Genomic DNA, 12526 nt, shown 5'->3' with positions numbered 1-12526 from the left:
GAGATGAGCGCCGCAACCCCAGAGTCGGCCATAACTGGACCTAATGGTCAGGGGTCCCTTTACCTATAGAGAAGCTTATTCACAGAACCCATGGCAATACATGAGCTTACAAAGAGTCATCAAGAGTACCCTTTGCAGACAGACACTTCTCCTTCTCTCTCCTCCATCAACTGCATTTTTAATTGGGTTTCAAGTACCTAAGTAAAACTGTGCAAGGCCCATGATTCCGTTCAGGGCCTGGATCCATGTCAGATCAGGGCCATTCTGTTGCACCAGACTGGAGGGGATAGATGGACATTCACAGTCCCTAGTGGAAATTTTCAGCATATTGTCAATAATAATAATAATAATATTCCCCAGTCACTCTAGGCGGCTTCCAATGGAACATCAAAATACAATAACCTATTAAACATTAAAAGCTTCCCTAAACAGGGATGCCTTTAGATGTCTTCTAAAAATCTGGTAGTTGTTTTCCTCTTTGACATCTGGTGGGAGGGCGTTCCACAGGGCGGGTGCCACTATCGAGAAGGCCCTCTGCCTGGTTCCCTGTAGTCTCACTTCTTGCAATAAGGGAACCGCCAGAAGGCCCTTGGTGCAGGACCTCAGTGTCCGGGCAGAACGATGGGGGTGGAGAAACTCCTTCAGGTATACTGGACCGAGGCGGTTTAGGGCTTTAACGGTCAGCACCAACACTTTGAATTGTGCTCAGAAACGTACTGGATCTCAGGGATCCAGGATCGGCTGCAGCTAAGAACATCAACTTGTGGCCTCTTGTGGTTTACATCAACTGGTATTCAGAAGCATTGCTGTCTGTGGAGGCAGAGCGTAGCCATAAAGGCTAGTCACCTTCGATAGCCCTTTCCTCCATGAATTTCTCTAATCCTCTTTTAAAGTCACCTACCTGTAGGTTGGTGGCCCTCACTTCTTCCATAGTTCTAAGCTTTAATTATGTGCTGTGTGAAGGACTTTCTTCTACGTGTACTGACAGCTACCTGACTGTGTCCTGACAGTCAAGTGTCTTGCTGCTAGGAAACCCGGGTTTCTCAGTACTGCTGCCCACGAGGCTGCCTGCCTGCATCTAATTCACTTGCCAGTAGCTCACTCTGGTAAAATTAAATCATGTTAATCCATCCCTATCATCTGAGTGCTGGAGGGGATGCTCAGAACAGAGTTCCCACCTCCACATGGACCAGTTGTGGCATTTGGGATCCGATTGTAAATCTGAGATGGCGAACCAGATGGTCCCAACACAGCCTGTGTAACTCTTATTTCACTGGCTCCTTCATAAATACCTTATTCACTACCTCTTGGTTGCAGCCATATCAACAGTAGCTGGAAGCTGGGGGGAAAACCCCTGGTTTTTTCGACTGCAAATTGGTATGGGCTGACTCTCATTGAAAGATGAATGCACAATACCCAGAAAGCGAGGGGCTAAACAACATCTAATCAATTTGACATGGTACAGTTTCCATTCCTGACGTTCCTAAATGCTTCTCCCGAGGGTTTGTAACCTCCCATGACCCATCCTGAGCTTTGGAGAAGCTATATAGCTGTTTTACTCATTGCTTCCCTGATTTCTGCGCTTGATACGTCTTTCCAGATATATGGAAATAATATACTGTAATCACAGCACCTGAGAGACCTGCAATTGTTTGTTTTATTGTTGTTGTTCTTTATTGTAATGTGATTTCCAAATTCAGCAAACAAACCGTCCATCATTCTTAGTAGCCTTGGGTTTTGCCAGTAGAGAAAGGGCAATGAAATAATGGTAAAAAACAGAGGTGGGGAATAACCGCAGCTCCAGTGGCTGAATTTGGCCCTTCAAGCCCTCTTTATGTGGCCCTTGGGACTCTCCCGAGGCAGCACACCATTCCCAGCCACACATTCTGCTGGCCTTGGTTTGCATCCTCCTTGAGGGTTGTAGCCTGGATGGAATGTGTCCTTGAACTATGATAATTCCTCTTGATTTCCTGGGTGAAGGACAGAGAGGAGTTTGTGAATGTGTATAGAAACTAGCTTGCTGTACAAAGGTGGAGTCTACATTCATTGCTCTGACCACTATTGCCTCTTCCATTATTTGTAAGCGGCCCTGGAAGTTTGTCCTTGGGCTGAGAATGGTTCTTCACCTCTGGCATATATGGAGAACACATGGGGCAGCTTGACTCAGCCTGCAATGCTTTTAATCACTTGACCTTTCCCCCCCTTTCACAGGATGTCCAGGGATGTGGGATAACATTACCTGTTGGAAGCCTGCCTTTGTGGGCGAGGTCGTCTTCGTCAAATGCCCAGCACTCTTCACAATGGTCAACTTCGATGACGGTAACGTTGCCTGAATCTTCGTTGTTCTTGTGCCGTACATTTGCCTTACCTTTCCCGCCCTGACCTGGCCACAGTGATCCATGCGATGGTCACCTCCAGGCTTGACTACTATAATTCGCTCTACGCGGGGCTGCCCTTGAAGCTGTCCCAGAAACTCCAGCGGGTGCAGAATGCTGCAGCGAGGCTCCTCACGGGGTCTCTGCCATGGGAGCATATTCACCCAGTGCTTTTCAAGCTGCACTGGCTCCCGGTGGAGTACAGGGTCAGATTTAAGGTGCTGGTTTTGACCTTTAAAGCCCTTCACAGCCTAGGACCCTCGTACCTACAGGACCGCCTCTCCCGGTATGCCCCACGGAGAGCCTCAAGGTCCATAAATAGCAACACCCAAGGAAGTTAGATTAGCCTCAACCAGAGCCAGGGCCTTTTCAACTCCGGCTCCGGCCTGGTGGAACGCTCTGCCTCATGAGACCAGGGCCCTGCAGGATCTGATTTCTTTCTGCAGGCCCTGTAAGACAGAGTTGTTCCGCCTGGCCTTTGGCTTGAAGCCAATTTGATTCCCTCCCCTCTTTCTTTTTTCTTTTCCTTTCTCCTCCTGCAATGAGGTTTCAATATTTTAATGTTGTATTTTAATTTTGTTTTTAAGTTGTATTCATTCAATTTGTTTTTATTATTGCTTGTTAGCCACCTTGAGCCCGGCCTTGGCTGGGGAGGGCGGGGTATAAATAAAAATTATTATTATTATTATTATTATTATTATTATTATTATTATTATTATTAAATGAGAGCTTTGCTCCTTGTATGGTGGCCTGGAATGCTCAAACCAAGCAAGACGCAACTGCGCACAGGCAATAACACACCTGTCAGGGACTGGGCAGAGGAGGAATGGTGGAGACCATCTCCACATCCTGACTCTTCCAGGGAGGAGGAAGAGGAAGGCAGTATAGATTTACAACAGGGGTTTGAAGGAGGTCACAGCTCAGAGACAGAAGAGGGGGAAAGCTGGGAAATCATGGGAGAGCTGGAAAAACACCCGGCTGATACATTGTCATTAGAAAGCATTCCAGACCCTCCATCTCCCAGAACCCGGTGAGCCTTGAAAGTAGGAGAGCAAAGAGCTCAAAGACAGAGGGCATGTAGCAGCATCCGTAGAAGTGATGAATGAGGAAGTGGGAGAGACGGGGGTGGAGATTCACTCGGGACAACACCATTATCCAAGAGGCTGAGTTCTATAGCCTCTCTCTGTGAAGATTGAAATTAAAAAACTTGTCCTTGTCTTTATACTTTCCTGAGCAACCAGCCGGGAGCTGCTGACAGCATCCTGACATTACCTGAAACACTAAGACAATGGTTCTCAAACAGTTGTTGTTGGACTACAACTCCCATTATCCCTGACCACTGGTCATGCTAGCTAGGTATGATGGGAGTTGTAGTCCAGCAACAGCTGGGGACCCAAATTTGAGAAACACTGCACTAAGACCTAGGATTAATCCAAGGCCAGTATTCACAGAATGTGTCCTGGGAAAAGGCCAAAACTCACTGGCAGAGCTTCTGATTTGCCCAAAGAAGGTCTTGGCATCTCCAGGTAAAACTGGGGAAGACTCCTCCTGAAACCCTGGAGAATCACTTCCAGTCTGTGTAGACAACACTAAGCTAGATGGACCAATGGTCTGACTCAGTATAAAGCAGGTTCCTTTGTTCCTGATCAGGAGCTTACCAGAATATGGACCACTGTGGTACTTCTGGCCGTCTGTCATGGATGCTTTAGTTGAGATTCCTGCATTGCAGGGGGTTGAGTTAGATGATCCTTGAAGTCCCTTCCAACTCTACAATTCTATGATACTTTTGCTGCTGGTGGTGGTGGGATTTCAAAGCTATGGTACTACTAACCTGACTGTATGCTTGTGAAACGTGGACCACTTATAAACGCCTTCTCCAACTCCTCGAAAATTTCCATCAACGGTGTCTCCAAAAAATGGTACACATCACTTGGGAAGACAGGTGGACTAATATCAGTGTACTGGATGAAGCAAATATCACCAGTGTTGAAGCAATGATTCTTCAACATCAGCTTCTTTGGACAGGTCATGTTGTGCAGATGCCTGATGATCGTCTTCCAAAGCAACTACTCTATTCCCAACTTAAAAATGGAAAGCATAATGCTGGTGGTCAACAAAAGAGGTTTAAAGACTGTCTCATGGCAAATCTAAAAAAAAAATGTAGTATAAACACTGACAACTGGGAAACACTGGCCTGCGAGTGCTCCATTTGGAGCACAGCCTTCACCAAAGGTGTCGTGGGCTTTGAAGATGCTCAAACTCAGGACGAAAGGGAGAAATGTGCTAAGAGGAAGGCACGCTTGGCAAATCCACACCGTGATCAACTCCCACCCGGAAACCAATGTCTCCACTGTGGAAGGACGTGTGGATCCAGAATTGTCCTCCACAATCACATACAGACTCATTGTTAAAACCGTGTTTATGGAAGACAATCTTACTCTGCTACGAGTGATTGCCAAAGATGAAGAAGAAGAAGAAATCTCCCCATCAGCTGCTTTACAGATGTGCAAATGTACAGCATTTATACCCACCCTTCAGCCAAAAGTGGCTCTCAGAGTGGCTTGCAGAAATCAATATTACGACAGTCCCTGCCCTTTGGCTGTTCATTCACACCAGGCCGAAATTCAGTTTTCGAAGGACAAGGCTAGAATCAATGGCCTCTTTTTTTCCTTTTCTTTGATGAGGGCAAATCATGAAAGAAAGTAATATTTTCTATCCCGACCGACAGCTGGTGAGGTGGGACTGATCCGCAGATACAATCGCCAACATGTGTTACATTTTTTTCTTATCAGTTCCTCCCCGATAACCAACAGCAGGCCTGGAGTCTCCATGGCAACGGCTGGGATCTTTTGAAAGAGATGAGCAGGCTTGTTACCCATGAAGCCGGTGGCTCTGGTAACATCAATCAAAGCCTTGGAACAAAAAAGAAGCAAAATATATAGAAACTAGTCCAAAGAACAAGAGGAACTTGATGCAGAAGAGGAATTTGGTCTAGAACTAAGGCACCACATAATTTGGTGGCTTTGTCTATTTTTAAAAGCAGGGGTGACTAAGCTGTGGCTATCCAACTTTGGCTGAACTACAATTCCCATAAGGCCCAGCTAGAGCATGGCACATGGTGAGTGATGATGGGAGTTGTGTGTTATGGACTGATTGGATGCAGAGGAATGGTGGGAAGAATTAGCTGGGGAACCCCCAAGGGGAGAAGGCTCAGAGTCCAGGGGCTGGTTGTGGGACAACAGTGAGTGATCAGATGGAGAAGACTGGGAATAGGAGGAATTGGAAGCTGACTGTGCTGGTCCCGAGGGTCAACCGTGTGGCAAGGTCTGAGTCCAGTCCGAGGTCGAGGGTCTGGTATGGAGGCTGTCCGTCAAAGGTGAGGTGGGGTCCAAGGCAGGGAGTCGGGCAAGGTCAGGAACTCTGGCAGAAGAGCAGGACAGGGTGCAAGCAGGAACAGACTACCAACAATGTTGCTTCCGCAACCTGGGACAAGGGCTGACTGGCTTTTATCTGCCCCGAGGCACAGGGTGGACCCGGCCCACAGGTGACTCGCCCCTCCTGGCCTGGAGGTGAGCACTCCTTCTGCAGGAACTTAGTTCCCTCCGCCGCTCTGTCCTGAGCCTCTGCAGCTCAGGGGAGGCTGGAGGGTTACCGGACCCAGAGGCAACCTCAGCTTCTTCTGACGGGGCTGAGAGTGGAGCACCTGCAAGCAATGGGTCCTCCATCACCTCAGGAGCCAGAGCAGAGTCATCTGGTGCCTGCACCTGAGGATCCAGCACAGGTGAGGACCCTACAGGCTCATGCCCCAGCCCCGGCTCAGGTGATTCTGGAGGCAGGGAATCCTGTGCAGGCTGGGATTCTTCAGGTTCAGCCTCTGAGCCCGAATCCCAGGCCATCACACTGATGAGGTAATGGGGCTTAGTGAGCAGGGAGAGTTTGTGGCAGAGAGAAGTCCAAAATCAGAAGCAGAAACAGGATAGTGGGAGGCGAGGCCAAGAGGCAGAGATGAGTCAGGCTGATGAGGAAGCATGGACCTGCTGTGACAAGCTCCCCTCCTCCCTGGTCTCCCAGAACCAGGAGAGGCATGAAGAGGGCGGAGGAGAAGTCAACTTCACATAGGCATAGTCTCAGATTGCTTGGGGGGCAAACCCTGAAGAGGAGGAGACACAGGTAAATCTGGGGAGGTGGGGACCTTTAGTCTCTGCAACTGCTTCATGGGAGCAAGACCTGACAAAGATGAGTTGCTGTGCTCATTAGGGCTGACGCTCTTTTGTGGATTCTGTTTGGTAATAAAGAGAAACTCACTCTGTGTGATTTTCTGCTGCTCATTGTATGAATGTCTTGTAGGAATGTCTTGGGGCCTACAAGTCGGCCAGCTCTGTTGAAAACAGCAACAGCAGCAGCAGCAACCACCCATATTGGCCATCTTCCTAGAACATTCCATTTGAGGTTCAGACGTTCCAAACCCAATGAAATATTGCTGTGTGTGACCTTCAGGCCTATCTATTTTCAGGGAAGTCGTTCTTCTCTCCCTCCCACCCCTTGAGAGTTAAGAAAGATTTGCGAAAACAAGTTCTTCTTGTCAAAAAGGGATGAAGGCACATCTGTAGCTCATGACACAGGACTTGTCACCTGAATAACGCACTGTCACCGGTTCCTTTTAACAGGAGATGGCAGTCCCTGGCTCTCACTCTCTCTGTCTTGAGCAAGCCTGACAGTACCCTGGCATCCTTATCCTCATTAAAACTGCTTCGGGAGGGGTCTTTCAGAGCATGAGACATCTTGGGAGAGAGAAGGCTTAACCCTTTCTTTGCTCTCCACTTCTCCACTCCAAATTGCTCCCCAAGGCCTCACAGTTGAGTGGTTTGAAACATTTACATGTGGTGCCTTTGCAGAGGCAGTTTTAGGGTCGCTCAACCAGGGCGGTGCCACCGGGCACCATACTGCAGGGGGCACCACAACAATGCTTCGTAATGGAGCGCGAGAGGCGAGTGGCACTGAATTTTAGCATCACGCAGGGCACCACTGAAATTTGAGAGCCCAAAGTCCACCACAGGCCATTGCTTTCCTTCACCCCAGCACCTCCTCTGTCTGATATTGCAGGCAAGACAGAGCAAGCGGGGAAATTACTCTTGTAGTCATAGCACAGGGCACAGAAAGTTACCTTCTATTGAGTCGAACCACTGGTCCAATTGGCTCAGTGGTGTCTAGCCTGACTGACAGAAACTCTACAAGGTTTCAGGCAGGAGTTGGTGATGCTGGGTTTCGAACCTCAGACCTTCGGCAGGCGAAGCTGAATCTTCAAGACTCGGCTACGTCCCCTTGCCAAGTAAGAACCCAGAATGCTCTGCTGGGTTTCAGATGTGCTTTGTGTCACCTCGGAAGCACAGCATAACAGGGACCTGCCGGTCCAGTTCTCCTTCCAAGGATGGAACTTGGAGCGGAGCCTGGGAATCAATCCAGTGGTTGGGTTTATTTTTATTTTTACCCAGCCTTTCCCTCTGATGGTTCTCAAGATGGGTCTCTCTGAATTCAGAGTGCTCTGAAATCCTCTGAAGTCCAGCAGTACATGAAAAGGCTACAGCTCTCCCAAGCTCTGAACTGGGGAAGGGGATGGAGAATTGTCCCCACCATCAAGTTGGATTTCTGAGCCACTCAGATCACCTCCAGAGTAGAAGATGACCCAGAGGATGTTCCCCTGGCTCTCTCCCCCAGTTCCAAGTTAAGGAGGACAGCTAGGGCTGAACACTCTTGGTGGAGATGGTAGGGATGCTTGCTATGGATGTAGCCAGTGTGGTGTAGTGGTTAAGAGCAGTAGTCTCGTAATCTGGTGAACCGGGTTCGATTCCCCGCTCCTCCGCATGCAGCTGCTGGGTGACCTTGGGCTAGTCACACTTCTCTGAAGTCTCTCAGCCGCACTCACCTCACGGAGTGTTTGTTGTGGGGGAGGAAGGGAAAGGAGAATGTTAGCTACTTTGAGACTTCTTAGGGTAGTGATAAAGCAGGATATCAAATCCAAACCCTTCTTCTTCCTGTGTTTGATGTTTTCATTTGTTGAAAGCTGCCCAGAGGCCACCCAGTCAGATGGGCAGCATATAAATTATTATTACATTGTCATTATGGTGGACACCTTTGTGCACCTTTGATTTGCAGAATCATAGAATTGTAGCATTGGAAGGGGCCCAGGGGCCATCTAGTCCAACCCCCATGTAATGCAGGAATCACGGCTAAGTCATATGATAATTATGTGTTTTTAAAGAAAGATTATTATATTTATATCCCACCTTTCGTCCAAAGAGCTTGGTGTCAATGGTTCTCCTTCCCTTTTTACCCTCTCAACAACCTTGCAAGGTAGGTTCAGCTAAGAGACAGTGAGTGGCCCAAGGTTGCTCAATGAGCTCCATGGCCAAGTGGGGAGATTTGAACCCTGTCTCACAAGACCTGACACCAAACTCTTAACCCCTACACTTCCATTGCCCATCTGTGTCTGATAGTTGTCACTTGATGGTGTTTGACCCCCAACTGAGGATTTTCTCTCTTATTCACTGGTTTCTTGGGTAAAGTGGAGGTTCTGATCCTTGACTATAACTGCTTTGCATGGTGTGGGGTATTGTGGATGAATGACGTGGCCTCCGGGTGTGATCTTCTGTAAGCCGCATGGGAGACGTGAGTTTGTTGTTCGAAGCTGCGAAGTCAGCATGCGGTGAACAACTGCCCGAAAATTACGTCTACCAAGAGACTTCAGGCAATTGGTATTGACGTTGATGGTCAATGAAGAGTAGGGTGAATCCAATTAAATGCCCAGAGGCTTAATGTATCAACCCAAATCAGGCTGGTGGAGAAATACTAAAAGCTCCAGATGCATAAGCAGCATCTTTCAGAGCACTTCCCTTCTCCGGGAACCGAAATCTGAGTGACGTGGAGGAACAGACCAATGCGTTGCTACCTGAGTAGCGTACTGGCCCAAATATAAGCCACACTCCTCCCCCCCTCCCAATTCCAACCGTGAAAAGTTAAAGTGAGGCTTAAATTTGCGACCTTACAAAAATTGGCTTTTACGATAAAACTGCTGAAACAGACATAAGGACCAAAAAAATGTTTTATTGCCGATTTGTGAGCTTGAGACTGTTGTGCAATCAATTCTAATGTCATTCATCACTTTCCCTGTATTTTACAGTGCAGTGTTGATTTTTTATTTGCATTTACGGTGCTACGAACAGGTGTTTAACCCATTTGTGGGTCCTCTCTAGTACCCATAAGATTTTCTTCTACATTTGCCATTTACGGGTGTGAGTGCCTGCAGAATTTTAAGGAAGCAGCTTATTTTTGAGTATTGTCTCTCTCCCCCCCCCCCCGAATTTTAAAGGTGCGGCTTATTTGTGGGTGCGGCTTATATTTGGGCCAATATGGTAGAAGGGGAATGAACATGATTGAGACATAGAGATTCATTCACTTGGGGGTTTTCATGATTGAGACATAGAGATTCATTTCACTTGGGGGTCCTGAGTGGAGAGAGCTTCTGTTTCTCTCCTTTCCTCCACCCTCTACTTGTTTGTTTGCTCGCCTTCCTCCTTCCCGTCCCCTTCTTGCCTGCCTTCCAGCCTACATGACTCCTCCATAAACACACAAGACGTAACCGGCTGTACTTTTGAATAAATAAGGTATACTATTCATTGTATCAAAGCAGAGACATCACCTTGTCAACAAAGGTCCGCATAGTTAAAGCTATGGTTTCCCAGTAGTGATGTATGGAAGTGAGAGCTGGACCATAAAGAAGGCTGATTGCTGAAGAATTGATGCTTTTGAATTATGGTGCTGGAGGAGACTCTTGAGAGTCCCATGGACTGCAAGAAGATCAAACCTCTCCATTCTGAAGGAAATCAGCCCTGAGTGCTCACTGGAAGGACAGATCCTGAAGCTGAGGCTCCAAGACTTTGGCCACCTCATGAGAAGAGAAGACTCCCTGGAAAAGACCCTGATGCTGGGAAAGATGGAGGGCACAAGGAGAAGGGGACGACAGAGGACGAGATGGTTGGACAGTGTTCTCGAAGCTACCAGCATGAGTTTGACCAAACTGCGGGAGGCAGTGGAAGACAGGAGTGCCTGGCGTGCTCTGGTCCATGGGGTCCATGGGGTCACGAAGAGTCGGACATTACTAAATTACTAAACAACAGCAATTCATTGTATCAAATTGTAGATTACATTGGAAGTCTCATAACGTTCAACAAAAAAAGCAGAAGACCCAGTGGATCAGTTCATTCCACATGAAGGGTTGTTACAGTTCCACAGAATCCTTACCCAGAGTCTAAGACAAGGATTTTCAGGATATTAGCCTTGTTTCACCATCCTAGGCTTCATCTGTAGAACAGGCTCATATGTAATATTACAGGATAGTGGAGCTTATAGCATAGTAGAGCCTGTTCTACAGTTGAAGACTACATGTGGATTATTGGACTCTTCGAACAGACAGGTGGAATAGATACTTATACATGTACGGACCTTATGCATGAACTGACTAGAGTATGAACTCATCCACTCGGTCGTCTGCTTTTTTCGTTGAACTTTTGAGACTGCCATTGAAATCTACAATTTGATACAATGAATAGTGTACCTTATTTATTCAAAAGTACAGCCGGTTTCGTCTTGTGTGTTCATTGAGTATGTTTCATGTAACCATAGGTTTGTTGTTGTTGTTCTACATGATTCCTCCGGCAGCCTAGGTTTGTGCAGCTGTCAAAACAAAGTGGCAAAAAGCGGCAAACCTAGCTCTCCACTCACCAGGGTTTTAGGAAGGAAGCCATATTCCATCTCCTATGTGGGGGTGCCGGGGACTGAACCTCTGCCGTCGAGCAACAGTCTTGCTGGGGTGATGTTCTAGACAAGCCTTCACCAACCTAGTGCCCCCCAATGTTTTTAAACTACAACTCCCATCAGCTGGGACGTCTCTGCCGAACCTACCTCACAGAACTGTTATAAATAAATAAAAATGTGTGAGTGAAAGGATTGTGTACCACACCTTCAACAGGTAAATGGAATGAAATGGAATTTTAGCTGTAAGCTTCCTTTGAGTCTCCATCAGGGGAAAAGGCCGGTAATAATAATAATAATAATAATAATAATAATAATAATAATAGAAACTGTGACAATGATCAGGAACATACCAGAGAGTAAATTCTATTGAACTCAATGGAATTTAGTTCTGAGTAAAAATACTTAGGATTGCAGTCTAAAGCTGTACAGTCTTTACCCAGTTACCTGGGAGTAAGCTCCATTGAATACAGCGGGACTTACTTCTGAGTAGATACATAAAGGCTTTCAGTGTAAGGCTCCATTTACAATACAGTCGTACCTTGGTTCTCGAATGAAATCTGTTTCGGATGTCTATTCAGCTTCCGGAAACATTCGGAAACCAGGGCACGGCTTCCGATTGGCTGCAGGAGCTTCTTGCACTCAATCAGAAGCCGTGTTAGACATTCAGGTTCCAAAGAACTTTTGCAAATCGGAACACTCACTTCCGGGTTTGCGGCTTTCTGGAGCCAAAACGTGCGAGTACCAAGGCGTTCAACAACCAAGGTACCACTGTAAAGGAATAAATATTTCCATTCAAAATTATAGGAAGGGCTTATAGCTGTCAACATTTCCCTTTTTTTGAGGAAAATTCCCTTATTCCGAATAGGATTCCTTGCAAGAAAAGGGAAAAGTTGACAGCTATGGAAGGGCTTCATATTGCAGCTTCACTGTTTCCTCAATTTGGTGCAGATATTTATTTTTAAGGAGAACCAGGACTCAATTTTTGCACCTACACACACACATTTTCAATTGTTCAGCGAAACGTGGAGGGGGAAAGCCGGACGTTCCTGGATCAAATCAGAAACCAGGATGTCTTCTGTAATTCCGGGACTGTCTCTGGAAAATTGGGACACTTGAAGGGAATACATTTGGCCTCTCTGCTTGAAGTTTCCCTATCTCTGTTCTGGAAAATGTGGACAATTGAAATGCAATGCTGCTCATTGCCTGGTAGTCTCCATCGTTTGGTATCCTATGCTGACTTGCAAACAAGGCCAAAAACACCCTCTGCTTTAGATGCATGTTGCTGGAGAAGTTGAAGTATGGAGGACAATCTGTCTGCAGGAAAGGTTACCCACCGTTGC

At 47.0% G+C, this 12526-nt stretch overlaps 1 protein-coding gene across 8 annotated transcripts in view; it reads left to right on the top strand.

Moving 5' to 3' along the window:
• ADCYAP1R1 (ADCYAP receptor type I) overlaps window positions 1-12526 on the top strand; it is a 140090-nt gene that overhangs the window by 71518 nt on the left and 56046 nt on the right. For all 8 annotated transcript variants that reach the window (XM_079946903.1, XM_079946905.1, XM_079946900.1 and 5 more), the window contains exon 4: window positions 2212-2319. In XM_079946903.1, the coding sequence (XP_079803029.1) occupies window positions 2212-2319 (108 nt within the window). The remainder of the gene's footprint in view (window positions 1-2211; window positions 2320-12526) is intronic.

Source organism: Podarcis cretensis (assembly GCF_951804945.1).
Source record: "Podarcis cretensis genome assembly, chromosome: 12".
NCBI classification, from domain to species: domain Eukaryota; kingdom Metazoa; phylum Chordata; class Lepidosauria; order Squamata; family Lacertidae; genus Podarcis; species Podarcis cretensis.
Note: the sequence above shows the minus strand (reverse complement) of the source record. Positions and strands in the feature narration are given on the sequence as shown.